The sequence below is a fragment of the Budorcas taxicolor genome, chromosome 1 (assembly GCF_023091745.1).
Source record: "Budorcas taxicolor isolate Tak-1 chromosome 1, Takin1.1, whole genome shotgun sequence".
Classification (NCBI taxonomy): Eukaryota; Metazoa; Chordata; class Mammalia; order Artiodactyla; family Bovidae; genus Budorcas; species Budorcas taxicolor.
This window is the reverse complement of record NC_068910.1, coordinates 189,113,931-189,127,700: the sequence shown is the minus strand read 5'-3', so window position 1 is coordinate 189,127,700 and position 13,770 is coordinate 189,113,931. Positions and strand designations below refer to the sequence as shown.

Below are 13,770 nucleotides of genomic sequence, written 5' to 3'. Positions count from 1 at the left end.
GACAGGACAGAGCGGCAGTGAGAAGTAGCAACTGACAAGCAGAGACGGATACTTCATTATATCATCCACTCACTTGCCAGGGTCCACAGAGTATCAGCCAGGTGCCAGGCACGCTGCTGTGAGCTGGGAACACAATGGACCGTGGACAGAGCTGGTCCCTGCCCTCCTGAAGTCTAGTGAGAAGACAGACAGTAACCCAACATCATAGACATAAATATTAATTTACAGCTGAGCTAAGATATAGTGGGAGAACATCAGCTGGAGCCTTAAGATGCTAGAACTAGATACTGAAGTATAGTAATGTGGGGTCTCCTGGGGTGGGTCTGAATGTTTCCACAAAGCTAACAACCCCTAAAAGCATCCCTGCCTCAGGCCTAGAGCCCATGTGCATATCGGTGCTGCTGAGACTCAGAATACAGTGAGATTTCAGAAAAAAGCAAAATTTTTCAAGAAAAATATCAAAAATAAAGTAAAAATAAAATTTTAATAAAATATGACCTGTTTATTGCTCTTTAAGTTGAGGTGTACATACGTTACGAAGTGAACCAGATGATCCACTTAAGTGTGCAAAAACTTTTTATATTTTTTCTCATCCTTTGAAAAATTGTAGTTTGATACTCTTTTCTCATAGCAATATTACCTGAGCTTCCTAGGTGGCGCTAATGGTAAAGAATCTGACTGTAATGCAGGAGATGGGGTTCAGTCCCTGAGTTGGGAAGATTGCCTGGAGAAGGAAATGGCTACCCACTCCAGTATGCGTGCCTGGAGAATTCCATGGACAGAGGAGCCTGGTGGGCTACAGACCATGTAGTCATAAAGAGTCAGACATGACTGAGTGACTAACACTTTCACTTTATAATATACACAATACATTGTACAATAGCACTCGCATGTCATTTACAAATAAATGGGCAAATATAAGGTACACATCCTCAATAGTTTAACTGATGCACATATCAAAGTTTGGAAATCAGTGTTTTAAATTACTTGGCAAGTACCTGATGCTCAATAATAACAAGTAATATTTACTGAGGATTTATTAATGCTAAAGCACATTAGCTGGTTATATGAATTATTTCATTTAGTTCTCATAATAACTTTTTGAGGCTGGTACTAGTACTGCCTCATTTGACAAAACAAAGGCATCAAGGATTAAGTCAGATGCTGAAGATCACCCAGCAGGTTAAAGGTAGACCAGAGGTTTAAACCCAAGTATTTTGATTGCAGAATGGGGCTCTTACCATATTATGCTGTCTCATACATGCCAGTTCCTATCATGTATGTGTTGATATTTATAAGAATAATATTTTGGGGCTTTTTGGAAAGGTCACTTATGAGGAATATTTTGTTCTGAGATAGTGAGTGAGTGAGTGAAATCGATCAGTCATGTCCGACTCTTTGCGACCCCATGGACTGTAGCCTACCAGGCTCCTCTGTCCATGGGATTTTCCAGGAAATAGCCCTGGAATGGATTGCCATTTCCTTCTCCAGGGGATCTTCCCAACCCAGGGATCGAACCCGGGTCTCCCGCATTGTAGACAGACGCTTTACTATCTGAGCCACGAGGGAAGTAACACACAATAAATATAAAACATTAGTAAATACAGAAAATATTATCAAATAACAAGTTTTAAGTCAGTTTTTAAAGATTGCCTCTCACGGAACATGTTTCACCATGATCTTGAACTGAGTAGGACAAGGAAATAGAATAGCTTTAGAGCCCCCAGTCACCCACAACCCCCTAAAATAGATTTGGAAACCTATCCTTTGAATGGGTAGCCATTCCCTTCTTCAGGGGATCCTCCTGACCCAGGGATCGAATCTGGTCTCCTGCACTACAGGCAGATTCTTTACCATCTGAGCTACCAGGGAACTTTGATATCTAAGTGGATGGCTACTCAACATCCCCAAATGCTAGTCCATGTTGTGGTCCGCCATGCTGGCTCCTGTCGTTCCTAAAAAGGTGTCTGTGATGCCACTAAGACCTTTCTGGAACTAGGCAAATGGATGACCTGAGATGGTCCAAAACCAGGCATCAGTCGGGAGGAAGGACTGACTGGGAGATGGGTGGGCATATCAGTTGTTTCTCCCCACGGTGGTCAGGGATACCTTCTTGGGCTCAAAGTCCAGAACCTGAGACGCTTTCCCTTTACTCCATAGCCACTCTCCTCTTATCAAGTTTTGTCACATTAGGAAGTGCACCAATGCCAGTGTTCATCCTACCCATCGACTTCCACATGACTCATTGTCTTTGCTAACCAAGAGTGAGTGTGAGAGACATCAGTACAATCTGTGCTCTAATCACATGACATCCAAGAGATCACTGCCACCAGCAACTTTTACGTTATTTGAATAGCTAGGTTTTTTGTTAAGAAATAAAATTGGACATCTGGTTGGAATTCAATCATGTCACAAATAAATGTCCCAGTAGTCAGCTTCCTTAGAACACTGAGTGATGATGTGTGATGATCTGTGAAGAAGAAGAAAGGAAGTCAGGAGGATTTTTGAGTGCCGTGTCCATATCACTGTGTGAAAAAGCCAAGCTGCATTCCAGGTGGCAAAGACTTAATCCAAACTCTGTCTAACAGAGCTGTCTAGGGTTATTCTTGGGCTTCCCTGGTGGCTCAATGGTAAAGAACCTGCCTGCTAATGCAGGAGACATGGGTTCAATTACTGGGTCAGGAAGATCCCCTGGAGAAGGAAATGGCAACCCACTCTGGTATTCTTGCTTGGGAAATCCCATGGACAGAGGAGCCTGGTGGGCTACAGTCCACGAGGTCACAAAAGAGTCAGACTTGACTTAGCAACTAAACAACAACAAGGGTAATTACCAGTCTCGCATTTGGAGTGCTCCAGGTTACAACTAAACTGTCACAAAACAACTCCTTCATATCTGGACTATGCATTCTGAAGGCAAGACTGCAAAAGCGGCCTGGATGTTAGGTCAAGACTGCCAGCCTTTGGGGCATGACGTTCCTGTTATTTCTGCATTTTCTGTATTTTCACTGCCCTTTCCAAGCTGACATCTCTCTACTTCTCCTCCACCTTTCTCAGTCACAATGACTAGAATTTTTCCGGAACTTCTATTATAGACAAAATGATCTTGGATATTCATGAAAAATACAGCAAAGAACTGGCAAAGGGAAAAACTGACCTCAAGAAAGTAAATACATCTTCTATTATTTAGTTTGGTTCTCTTCTTTCTGATCTCTGTGTGGCTTACTCCCAAATTCATTCAGATCTAGACTCCAACTTCACCGTTTCAATGAGGGCTTCCCTGCAAAGCATATCTAAATACACTTCTCTTGCCATCTTCTCATGTTGTTAACCTAGCTTCATAGCGCATGTCTTCTCCTGACATTAGATTATAAATACTTATACTGAACTGTACCTTGTCTAGCTCCCCCTTAGGATCTAAGGGCCATGAGAGTGAGGGCTTTGTCTTGTTCACTATTGTATCTGCATCACTTAAAATGAGTACTTAGCATATGAATAGTGTCCAGTAAATAGTTGTTGAATGACTAAATGAATAAAGAAAATGTTTGTTCAATGACTAAATCAAGGAAATGCAAGTCAGAAGCACAAAGAAATAGGAGATATCATCTTACAGTTGTTAAAATGCCTGTCATAGAAAAGACAAAAGGTAACAGGTGTTACCTTTCTATTCCACAGGATGTGGAATAGAAAAAGGAACACTTGCACATTGTTTATGGGAAAGTAAATGGGTGCAGCCAGCAAGGAAAACAGTATGGTGGTTTCTCAAAAAAAGTGAAAAGTAGGACTACATTATGATCCGGCAATCCCACTTCTGAGAATAGATCCCCCCAAGTTGAAATTACAATCTTGTAGAGAGAACGGCAATCCTGTGTTCACTGTCTCATTATTTACAATAACCAAGACATGGAAATAACCGGTGTCCATTGATGGATAATTGGATTAACATGCAATAGAATTATTCAGCCATGCAAAAGCAGGAAACTCTGCCATGTGCAATAACACGGATGGAACTTGAGAACATCATGCTAAGTGAAATAAGATAGAGAAAGGCAAAACTATATCATCTCACTTACTTGGAGTCTAAAAAGAACTATAGAAACAGAGAGCAGATTGACTGTTGCCAGAGGTGAGAGAAGAGGGATGGAAAAATGGTTGAAGGTGGTCAAAAGATAGAAATTCCCAGTTATAAAATAAATAAATCCTGAGGATATAATGTACAGCATGGTGACTATAGTTAATAACATTGTATTGTATATTCAAAAGTTGCTAAGAACTTAAAAGTTCTCAATACAAAAAATCTGTAATTACATGAATTGATGAAGGTTAACTAAACTTATTGTGATAATCATTTTGCATTTGACCACACATAGATATATATGCATGCGTGCGTGCATGCTAAGTCCCTCCAGTTGTGTCCAAATCTTTGTGACCCTGTGGACTGTAACCCACCAGGCTCCTCTGTCCATGGCATTTCCCAGGCAAGAATACTGGAGTGGGTTGCCATTTCCTTCTCCAGGGGATTGAACTCCTGTCTCTTAGATCTCCTGCATTGGCAGATGAGTTCTTTACCACTAGCACCACCCAGGAAGCCCTATAGATATCTATGTAGCTATATAAAATCATTATGTTAAACTAACATAATCTTATATGTTAATTTATCTCAATAGAACTGGAAAAAGTTAAACGGAATACTGAGTCTTCAGGCCAAAATTCTACAAAGAAAGTTGAACAAAGGTGGAAGAAAATAGATAAAACGAATTAAAAATGTTAGGTTTCTTTGTTAACAATAGATCTCTTAAGGAAGGTTTGCGATAAAAGTATCTAAGTCTATCCAAAGAGACTCATCCCATGCACTGCCAAACTTGAGATTCCCTGAGACCATCTCATGTGTAAGAATCAAAACTGGTCATGATAGAGAAACATAGATCATGAATCCCTGATCTCTACAGAGTGAAGAAATAATTGATAGTATTCTATAAGTGTTTCCCCAAACCCCAGGTGCTGATTTATCATGACACTTGCTTCTCTCATTGTGGCTAGAACAGTTTTAGACATTCCTTTCCTGTCTTTTCTTTATCCTCCCCCAAAGTGTCCCAGCACTAAGTGCACATATTATCTCATGGTCTAATGATTCTTTCTGATCAAGCTGTTCCTGTTAGCAGAAGAGTTTTGCCTTCTGGACTCTGCAGCCAGAATAGTCAAGTAAAAAGAAAGACTGGAAAGAACAGAAATAGTTTACAAATAAATATGTGAGAATTAAGACTCTGAACCACAAACGGTCAAAACGATCTTCAGAAAAAGTTGGACAGTGAGAAAAAAATCAGACAATGATGTTTTAATACTACACATACAAAGTTATTTTTTAAAGTCATATAATTACTGTTATACGGTCATATAATTTTATAAGGTTATATAATTACTGTTATGTTACTGCTATAAGGACTTCCTTAAAATATCTCAAAAATACACAGTACTATCAGCACCATTGATAATAGCTTCAGTGTGACCTATGTGCCTGACAATTCTCTTTATTGAAACAATAGACAAGACAGATTGCTTGGTAGTTTAACTTGCCCTAAAATAACTTTCTTTACCAAATGATAGTGTCATTTGTCACGCAGGAAGTGAAGGCTTGGCAAACTTTTCACTGGGGTTTCCTTTGACTTTTCACACTACAGTCAACTGATTCATAAATTATAGGAAGTATAAATTTAACTGTGCTGACAACTTTTTCAAAATCTACTAGGTCTGCAAAACTTTTCTAGCCAAATGGTCTGCTGACCTTTCCAACTCAATGTAGAAAAACATAATGTGTTAAATCAATGAAAAATAAATAAATGAGACTGATTGATTCATTCATCATAGTTTTAAACCATATTTGTGATTTTTCACTATAAAACAGCTCCTTCCTTTAACTTCTAAGGTACCCACTTCTGTCCTGCAACTTTCTATGAACCCACAAGACACAGCAGCAGAATTAGCTCTTCATCCTTCCTCCTCATGCCCAACTGATCTAAACTTTACAGTGTCTTCCTTCCTTGTTTCTCTTCTATCTGCCCCTCGGTTACCATTCGATCTTAAAACTTAGCTGTCCCTCTGCTTTCACTCTCTACCTTGTACACAGCAGCCTAACTATCTCTTTGCTTTTGTCAACACTGCACTCTTCCACTGACTACAAATACAGTGGGCATTACTCAGCCGTGATTTAAGTGATTCTGTAGCCAGACTCTGCCCTTTTCCCACCCTATGTTTCATTGATCTTCCATACTTCAACAACTTAGAAATGACTTTCTTTCTCAGAATATTCTCTACTCCTTTCTCTACCCATGCTTGGAATGACTCTCCAACCTCCAAACACTACATATATCACTATCAGAGTCAATCAGCTATCTTTCCTCAAAATCATTCCTATCACCCTTTGTTGTTGTTCGGTCACTCAGTCATGTCCGACTCTTTGTGACACCATGGACTGCAGCACACCAGGCTTCCCTATCCTTCACCATCTCCCAGAGCTTGCTCAAACTCATGTCCATTGCATCAGTAATGTCATCCAACCATCTCATCCTCCGTCATCCCCTTCTCTTCCTGCCTTCAATCTTTCCCAGCATCAGGGTCTTTTCTAATGAGTTAGCTCTTCGCATCAGGTGGCCAAAGTATTGGAGCTTCAGTTTCAGCATCAGTCTTTCCAATGAATATTCAGGGTTAATTTCCTTTAGGATTGACTGGGTTGATCTCCTTGCTGTCCAAGGGACTCTCAAGAGTCTTCTTCAACACCACAGTTCAAAAGTATAAATTCTTCGGTGCTTAGCCTATCACCCTAACAAGAAATAATATCACCCCCTCTGAACGTCTATGGTATTTGACCCACTCCTTTGATAGCTAGCTGTCCTGTGTCTTGTCATATGCTGCATTTCCCCCAGATTTACTAATAAACTCCTTGAGATCATTCCTATTTAGAATCAAAACTGATGGAAATCAGTTCATTTGTGTTGAAGGAATGAATGAAAAAAGAAAGTTCTTTTTTCAAAAACAAGTTTTAACTTCCTATTGATATTAAATTCAGAAAATACTTAGTAGACATTTTTGTATTCCTAAATATTCTGTAACAAATTAATGTCTGTAAAGATATTATGTAATAGAATATAGGCCCCACTCAGTTAAAATTACTAAAGGATATAGTGGATCCACAGAACAATTTGAAAAATAGTTCTGGAAATGTCAACCGAATAGATATAAATCAACATAATTCTAGTTTTAGTCTCTCAGAAGGTTGTTTTGAGATCATCAGCTGCTCGTAATATATAGAAAAATACTGTTCTCACACATCTTTAAGTGAAAATATTTTTTCTTCTCTACACTTTTATCTGTATTGAGCATGAACAAAAGAAGCTTGGCATATGGTAATTCTTAAAAATTTTATATGTTTACAATGTGGTATGAAAGCACAGTACACTGCTGCTTATATAGATGCCAACAGCTCTCCTATTTTCCAGTTTTATACCATATTATTGGAAGAAACCCAGGGAGCCATCAAGCCCAGTGCTGTTTCCAAGCACGTCAAGGCCTAACCATCCCAGAAATACATGTGCTTTTATTGGTATTCCAAGAGATGATTATATAGCACAGGAATTTATTCCAGCCTCTTCAAATCCTGAAGTCAGAAATTTCATCCAAGCCCCTAAACTGCATTCTGAGAGTAAAACTCATTTCCTCATCCTGTAACTTTTAGAAACAAAGGCCAAGTACTCCTTTTAATCTGTACCACAAAGAAAAAGGACCCAGTGGAGCCACGCCAATGGCTTCTGTGACACCCTGGTGCTGGACCTATTTCTGCAATTCTGTAAATCTGCCCTTTCCAGTACTGGTCCTCATCTCCCCCCACGCATCTCAATGTCAGATTGTTCAGGCCTCAGCCCTTCTCTGTCCACAAGGCCACTCTGGAGCCTGTCCAGTGGCATGCAATTTGATAAACTACTCAGTACTCAGAGTAAAGTCCTATGGACCTCAGTTCTGCCTCTGACCAGTAATATATTTACTGGGACCCTGGGCCCACCATGTAATTTCTCTGTATATGAATTTATATCTATACGAATACAACTAGGATTATATAATATCTTAGTCTCTTCAACCATTAAGTGTCTAGGACATTCTCCTACCAACTCCAAGATGATATCTTCCAAATATTCCAGCTATATATACTCTACCAAGCACTCAGATTCCTCCATCCATTCATCCATTCACAAACGATTTATTTAGCAGCAGTATGCACTAGGCTCTATGGTAGGCTTTGGGGACACATTGGTCAATAAAAAAAGGCACGGACCCTGCTTTGTGAAGTATACAGTCTAGTGGACATCAAATGATGTAAGAATTATAATTAATAAGCAAGAAAATACATATAATATTTCAGTTGGTACTAAAAGTACTTTGAAACAAAAGAGAGGGCAAGAGAGAGAGAGGGGATGCAATGTGAGAAAATCACAGGACAAGCCCTCTCTGAAGAGATGGCATTTCAAGATTCCAGGAATAGGAAGTAGCCTGACATCCAAAGAGCAGAAGACCAATTTAGACAACATATGCTAAGAGCAACATGTGTAGAAGTCCTGACGTGAGAAAAGTGCTAGATCTGCAGCAGTGGAAGTGAGAAGAAGCAGAAATGTGGCATTTATTTCCTCTCTATATTCACCCAAACATAACATAGAACCTAAATAAGTGGTTCCAAAACTTGCCTGTGCATTAGACTCATCTGGTGATCTTCCAAAATTTCCAGTGCTCAGGCTACACCCCAAACCAGTAAAATCACCAACTCCAAGGACAGAATACAAGCATCAGAATTTTTTGAAGCTTCCAGTGATTCCAAATTTCAGACAAATTTGAAAATCACCGAGTAAAGCACTGAATCAATTTTAGTGCTCAAGTTCATTTACTTCTCTATTAAATGATGGAGTTCAACATAAGGAAATCAGGTCTTTTTCTTGCTCTGAATTAGATGATCTCTCTCTAACTGCAGATCCGCAGGTCATCTTCACCCACCCTCTTCCACAAATCTTTCTCTCCCTTCCCACTACCCTGGGACCCTCATATTCTCCCAGCTGGGCCTGAAACCCTGGAATCTTAGATTCTTCTCTTCACACTCCTCCTATAAATCAAGCAGATTCTATTGACCCAAAGAATCCATGAGGCCCTCTTCCCTTCTCACCTAGTGAACCACTTCCTGCAGTCTCATCCTCCAATCCTGCCCAGATCTTTCTGAACTCTATCCTGCTGCCTATCCAAGCCACCCCCACCTTTGAAAGCCCTCTCAAGTGCCACCTCCTCCAGGAAGCCTCCCTAACAAGCTTAAATATCTATGACAACTAATCTGTAAAGTTTTAAGAAACTCATAGTCTATATAATTTAGAACTGAAACATATACTAACATATATTATATGTTGGTATTATCTCCGCCAAAGATATTAAATAAATGAGGAAGAAACATATATCCCGTTAATCGCTGGAATACATTAAGCATTCAAATACTATCTAGAAGTAGCAATGGTAGCACTGGTCTTAAGGTCATACAGTGGTGATGGTATTGGTGGTGGAATTAGAAGTATAACAAGGCAGTGAGAGCCACGCAGTATAAAAGGCCTATGGCAGTCAGGCACTTTCTATACATCATCTCACTTAAACATTGAAACAACCTGCAAAATAGTTCTAATCTACTCACCTTACAAATAAGAAAGTTGGAGCTTAGGAAGTTCAAAGAACTTACTAAAGATAGATGACAGGTCTTTCTGGTCCTGAATTTTTTCCCCCATTATTCCATGTTACCTCTGTAACTCCATGTTAAACCTTTCAAAAATTGGACTCATTTTGGAATTCTTTTGCATCTGACATAGACTGAGCAATTGCTTGATTCATAATGAATAACTGCATGCAGTGGAGGATTCTCAGTAAGGAAGACAGACTATGAGCATTTCATTTTCACAGACTAAGTAGGGTCCCCCAACATTAGCACATAAGCAACAAATGTGTGCTAAAATATACTCTGGCCATTTATTAAAAACATCGTTTCTACTTAAAGTTGTCTAATAAGGTAAGTGTATCAAATGCTCCTTGTTCCACCAGCAAGGGACTTGGGGATCTACCCTGGGTATTGAGCTGCCCATGGCCAGCCTGGAATGTTCAGAGGAATAAATGCTAATTGTGATTCAATAAGTCACATGCTTTAGAAGTTAGTCTATAAAATACTTGCACCATTCAAAGTCAATTCAACATTTCATGTGAGAACTCAAAATCCAACCAACAGGAAAAACCAAGAAGGCTCCATATTTTTCTCCATCTCTTGCCTTAATTTTTTAAAAGCAAACACTGTAATTAGCTGTTGATAAAAATCAATATGTCAGTAACACCATAACAGAATTTCTGAACAGGTGCTCGCAGGGAGTCCTGTTGGAAAACAAATTGCTATGATGACAGAGATAATTATCAGCACCTTTGTGGGGGGTGGAACTCAAACCCCTTTGAAGAAATAGTGCTGCTTAGAAATGCAGATAAAAACAGATAAGAGAGTGAGAAGGGAAATAAGTTAAATTCTGGTACAAAGAAAATTAAACAGACAAGGGTGTTTAAATTCTATGCTGCTAACAAGGTCACTTTAAAAAATTATTTATTTCAAGATAGATTCAGTTCAGTTCAGTCGCTCAGTCATGTCTGACTCTTTGCGACCCCATGAATCACAACACCCCAGGCCTCCCTGTCCATCACCAACTCCCGGAGTTCACTCAGAGTCGCGTCCATTGAGTCAGTGATGCCATCCAGCCATCTCATCCTCGGTTGTCCCCTTCTCTTCCTGCCCCCAATCCCTCCCAGCATCAAAGTCTTCTCCAATGAGTCAACTCTTCGCATGAGGTTGCCAAAGTACTGGAGCCTCAGCTTTAGCATCATTCCTTCCAAAGCAATCCCCAGGTTGATCTCCTTGCAGTCCAAGGGACTCTCAAGAGTCTTCTCCAACACCACAGTTCAAAAGCGTCAATTCTTCGGCACTCAGCCTTCTTCACAGTCCAACTCTCACATCCATACATGATCACAGGAAAAACCATAGCCTTGACTAGATGGATTACTTTCCATTATTCACGAGAATAGAAAGAATCTCACAGAAGAGATCACTCAAGAAAGTCAAAGATCTAGAAGTTGCTCCTGTTTACTTCAGAAACATTATTTAATTTTCTCTCTTGTGCTTTGCTTCACTTCCCTAAGCATGATTTAGGCTAGTATTATAATCAGTTTGACTTTCCAGAGCCCTTACCAAGTGCTAGGAGGAAGTTAATCTAGAAATTTGCTAGTTGGGAGACAGTGTGAAAAAAAATACTAAAAATTACCCTTCTTGAATGAGGAAAAATGGCAGGTCATGTATCTCCCCTCCTGCCCCAGATCTCTCAGAATGGAGGGGGGAAAAAGTGTATTTTAAAAGAAAACTAAATCTGTATGGAATAAAAGTGATAAAATGCAATTCCATAATTTCAAGGAAGTTCTCAGTTCTGACACAAAAGAAGCTAGAAGAAGTCACGCAAGATCCTGATTCTTAGCATGCATATGTGTTGTTAAACACAAATTCACTTATTACAAAGACTGATCCACACACAAGGCAGCAAAAATGTCACCTCACTTGTTTTCTAACCCAGAGTCCTGAGAGCAAAAGAAATTTTCTCTTCCAATAACTGAAGCAGTTCACACATTTGCAAAAATAAAACCATTTTTAGAAGGTGAATAACTTCACAATTTTTCTTTTTTCAATCTAAGATTCTCTAACTAAACAGATGGAGTTGAGATCTCTTAAGAACGACTGAGTGTCAGTGCATGTATAAACAGCAAAGAGGCCAGTGTTTTATGTCGGCAGCTAAAAGTCAGCCATTCTAGATCAAGGTTTGCAAGTGCAAATGCCTTCATTCTCCTTCATTTTCCCTTTGGCTTAAGGGAGATTTAAACTTAGTAGCCAGCTGGTAACATATACAACAACCACAATATATATATGCAATGACACTTAAAACACACGTGTGAAAACTTGAATCGAGTATCATTAAAGGTAGAGTCAGCTGAATTATTATCTTTTTCCCTAATGTAACTGTGGTTTGCAAAACAGTTATAATAAGAAGCACTCTTTCTCAGCTTCTAGAAGAAATATACAGACAACTGAGCTTACAATAAGAGCATATCAAGACATTAACCCCTTAGTAAATGAACTTGCCCCATGAGTATGGTGTTTAAGGGGGCATATGTATGTGTGTGAATGCACTCTCTATGGTGGCTTATATATGACACGGTTATTTACACTGGAAAACAAAAATATGTGACCAGATAGAAAGTGTCCTTACCTTTTCAAGTATAGCATTGCCTTGGTGAGGGTTGATGTTGTGTTGGCTTATTTCTCTCTTGTATTTATATTCATAAACTTGATCAGTGATATTAATCAGAAGAGTTGATGGGCTGAAGACCAGTTTTCCACAATCATATACAGTTCCACTTTCAATATCAGTTGGTGCTGTAGCATATCGTAAAATTAATCCCATTACGAGGCCTAAAATAAAGAATAAATAAGTGTACTGGAGGAACGTAATCTAAAATATTTATTACTCCATGTTTTCAAATATATGATTTGGAACTTATATAGGTGGCAAGAGAAAGGATCATTACCTGGCTTAGAAAATTGTTTACCCTTCCACTGGCACCAATTCACTAGATATTTGTTGTTCAGTCATTAAGTCATGTCTGACTCTTTGTGAGTCGATAAGATTGGACTCTTACAATATTTGCAGTGGAGACTTCATACCTCTCCTTCTTTCCTTCCTAATGGACCCACAGATTTTGGAGAGAAGAGCTACCCACCTCTTTTTTTCCATCCAATTGCTTCAAGAAAACCTTGGCTCTGTGACAGATACTGAGTAATCTAATCAGTCAGGAGATGGAATTGCCCTAGAGAAAGTTTCTGGTCCACAAATCAGCACATATCTAAGAGAGCCCCATCAGACTAGTAGACAGCACTTATGTACTATGGTTAGAGGACAAGTCTTATTCTCTCTCGCCCTCAGGACATGATCAAGGCAATATATTTCTCCTCATTTTGCTGGCAGGTATCTTGTCTCCTTAAGGGGACACAATCAGAACACTCAGGATGGTGGGACTGAGATATAGACAGAACCTAGGTCCTGAATAACTTCACTGTGCCCTGGATCAACCTATCTCAGAGCCTAATCTGAGTGTGTGTTCAGGTGCTCAGTCATGTCCAACTCTTTGCGACCCCATGGACTGTAGCTCACCAGGCTCCTCTGTTCATGGGATTTCCCAGACAAGAATACTAGCGGGGGTTGCCATTTCCTACTCCAGGGGATCTTTCCCACCCAGGGATTGAACCCGTGTCTTCTGCATTGGCTGAAGGATTTTTTACCCTTGTGCCACTTGGGAAGCCCTACCCTAATTCTAGACTTCTTATTATGTGACATAACACATTTTCTAATTTTTTTCAAACTATTTAAAATGAAGTTTATCCTTACCTGCAGCCAAACACATTTTAATGACACAATATTCCTTTAGCAAAGAGTTGGACTCAAGTGACAGTCTTTGACTTTCAAGTTTACAAACTGTTCAGATGCTCACAGTAATCTGATAAATGTGAATTCTCTTAATATTATGGATTTATTAACAAAAAAAGCAAAGAAACTTTAGAGGTGTATACATTCCTCAGTTTAAAATTAGAACTGATGTATTTGTTTTAGGACAAATCCACAGTTTACT

At 39.3% G+C, this 13,770-nt stretch overlaps 1 protein-coding gene across 1 annotated transcript in view; it reads right to left on the bottom strand.

Annotated features, from left to right (window-relative positions):
* SLC9A9 (solute carrier family 9 member A9) overlaps positions 1 to 13,770 on the bottom strand; it is a 648,823-nt gene that overhangs the window by 616,134 nt on the left and 18,919 nt on the right. Inside the window, exon 2 of the mRNA XM_052640419.1 lies at positions 12,354 to 12,556. Within this exon, the coding sequence (XP_052496379.1) occupies positions 12,354 to 12,556 (203 nt within the window). The remainder of the gene's footprint in view (positions 1 to 12,353; positions 12,557 to 13,770) is intronic.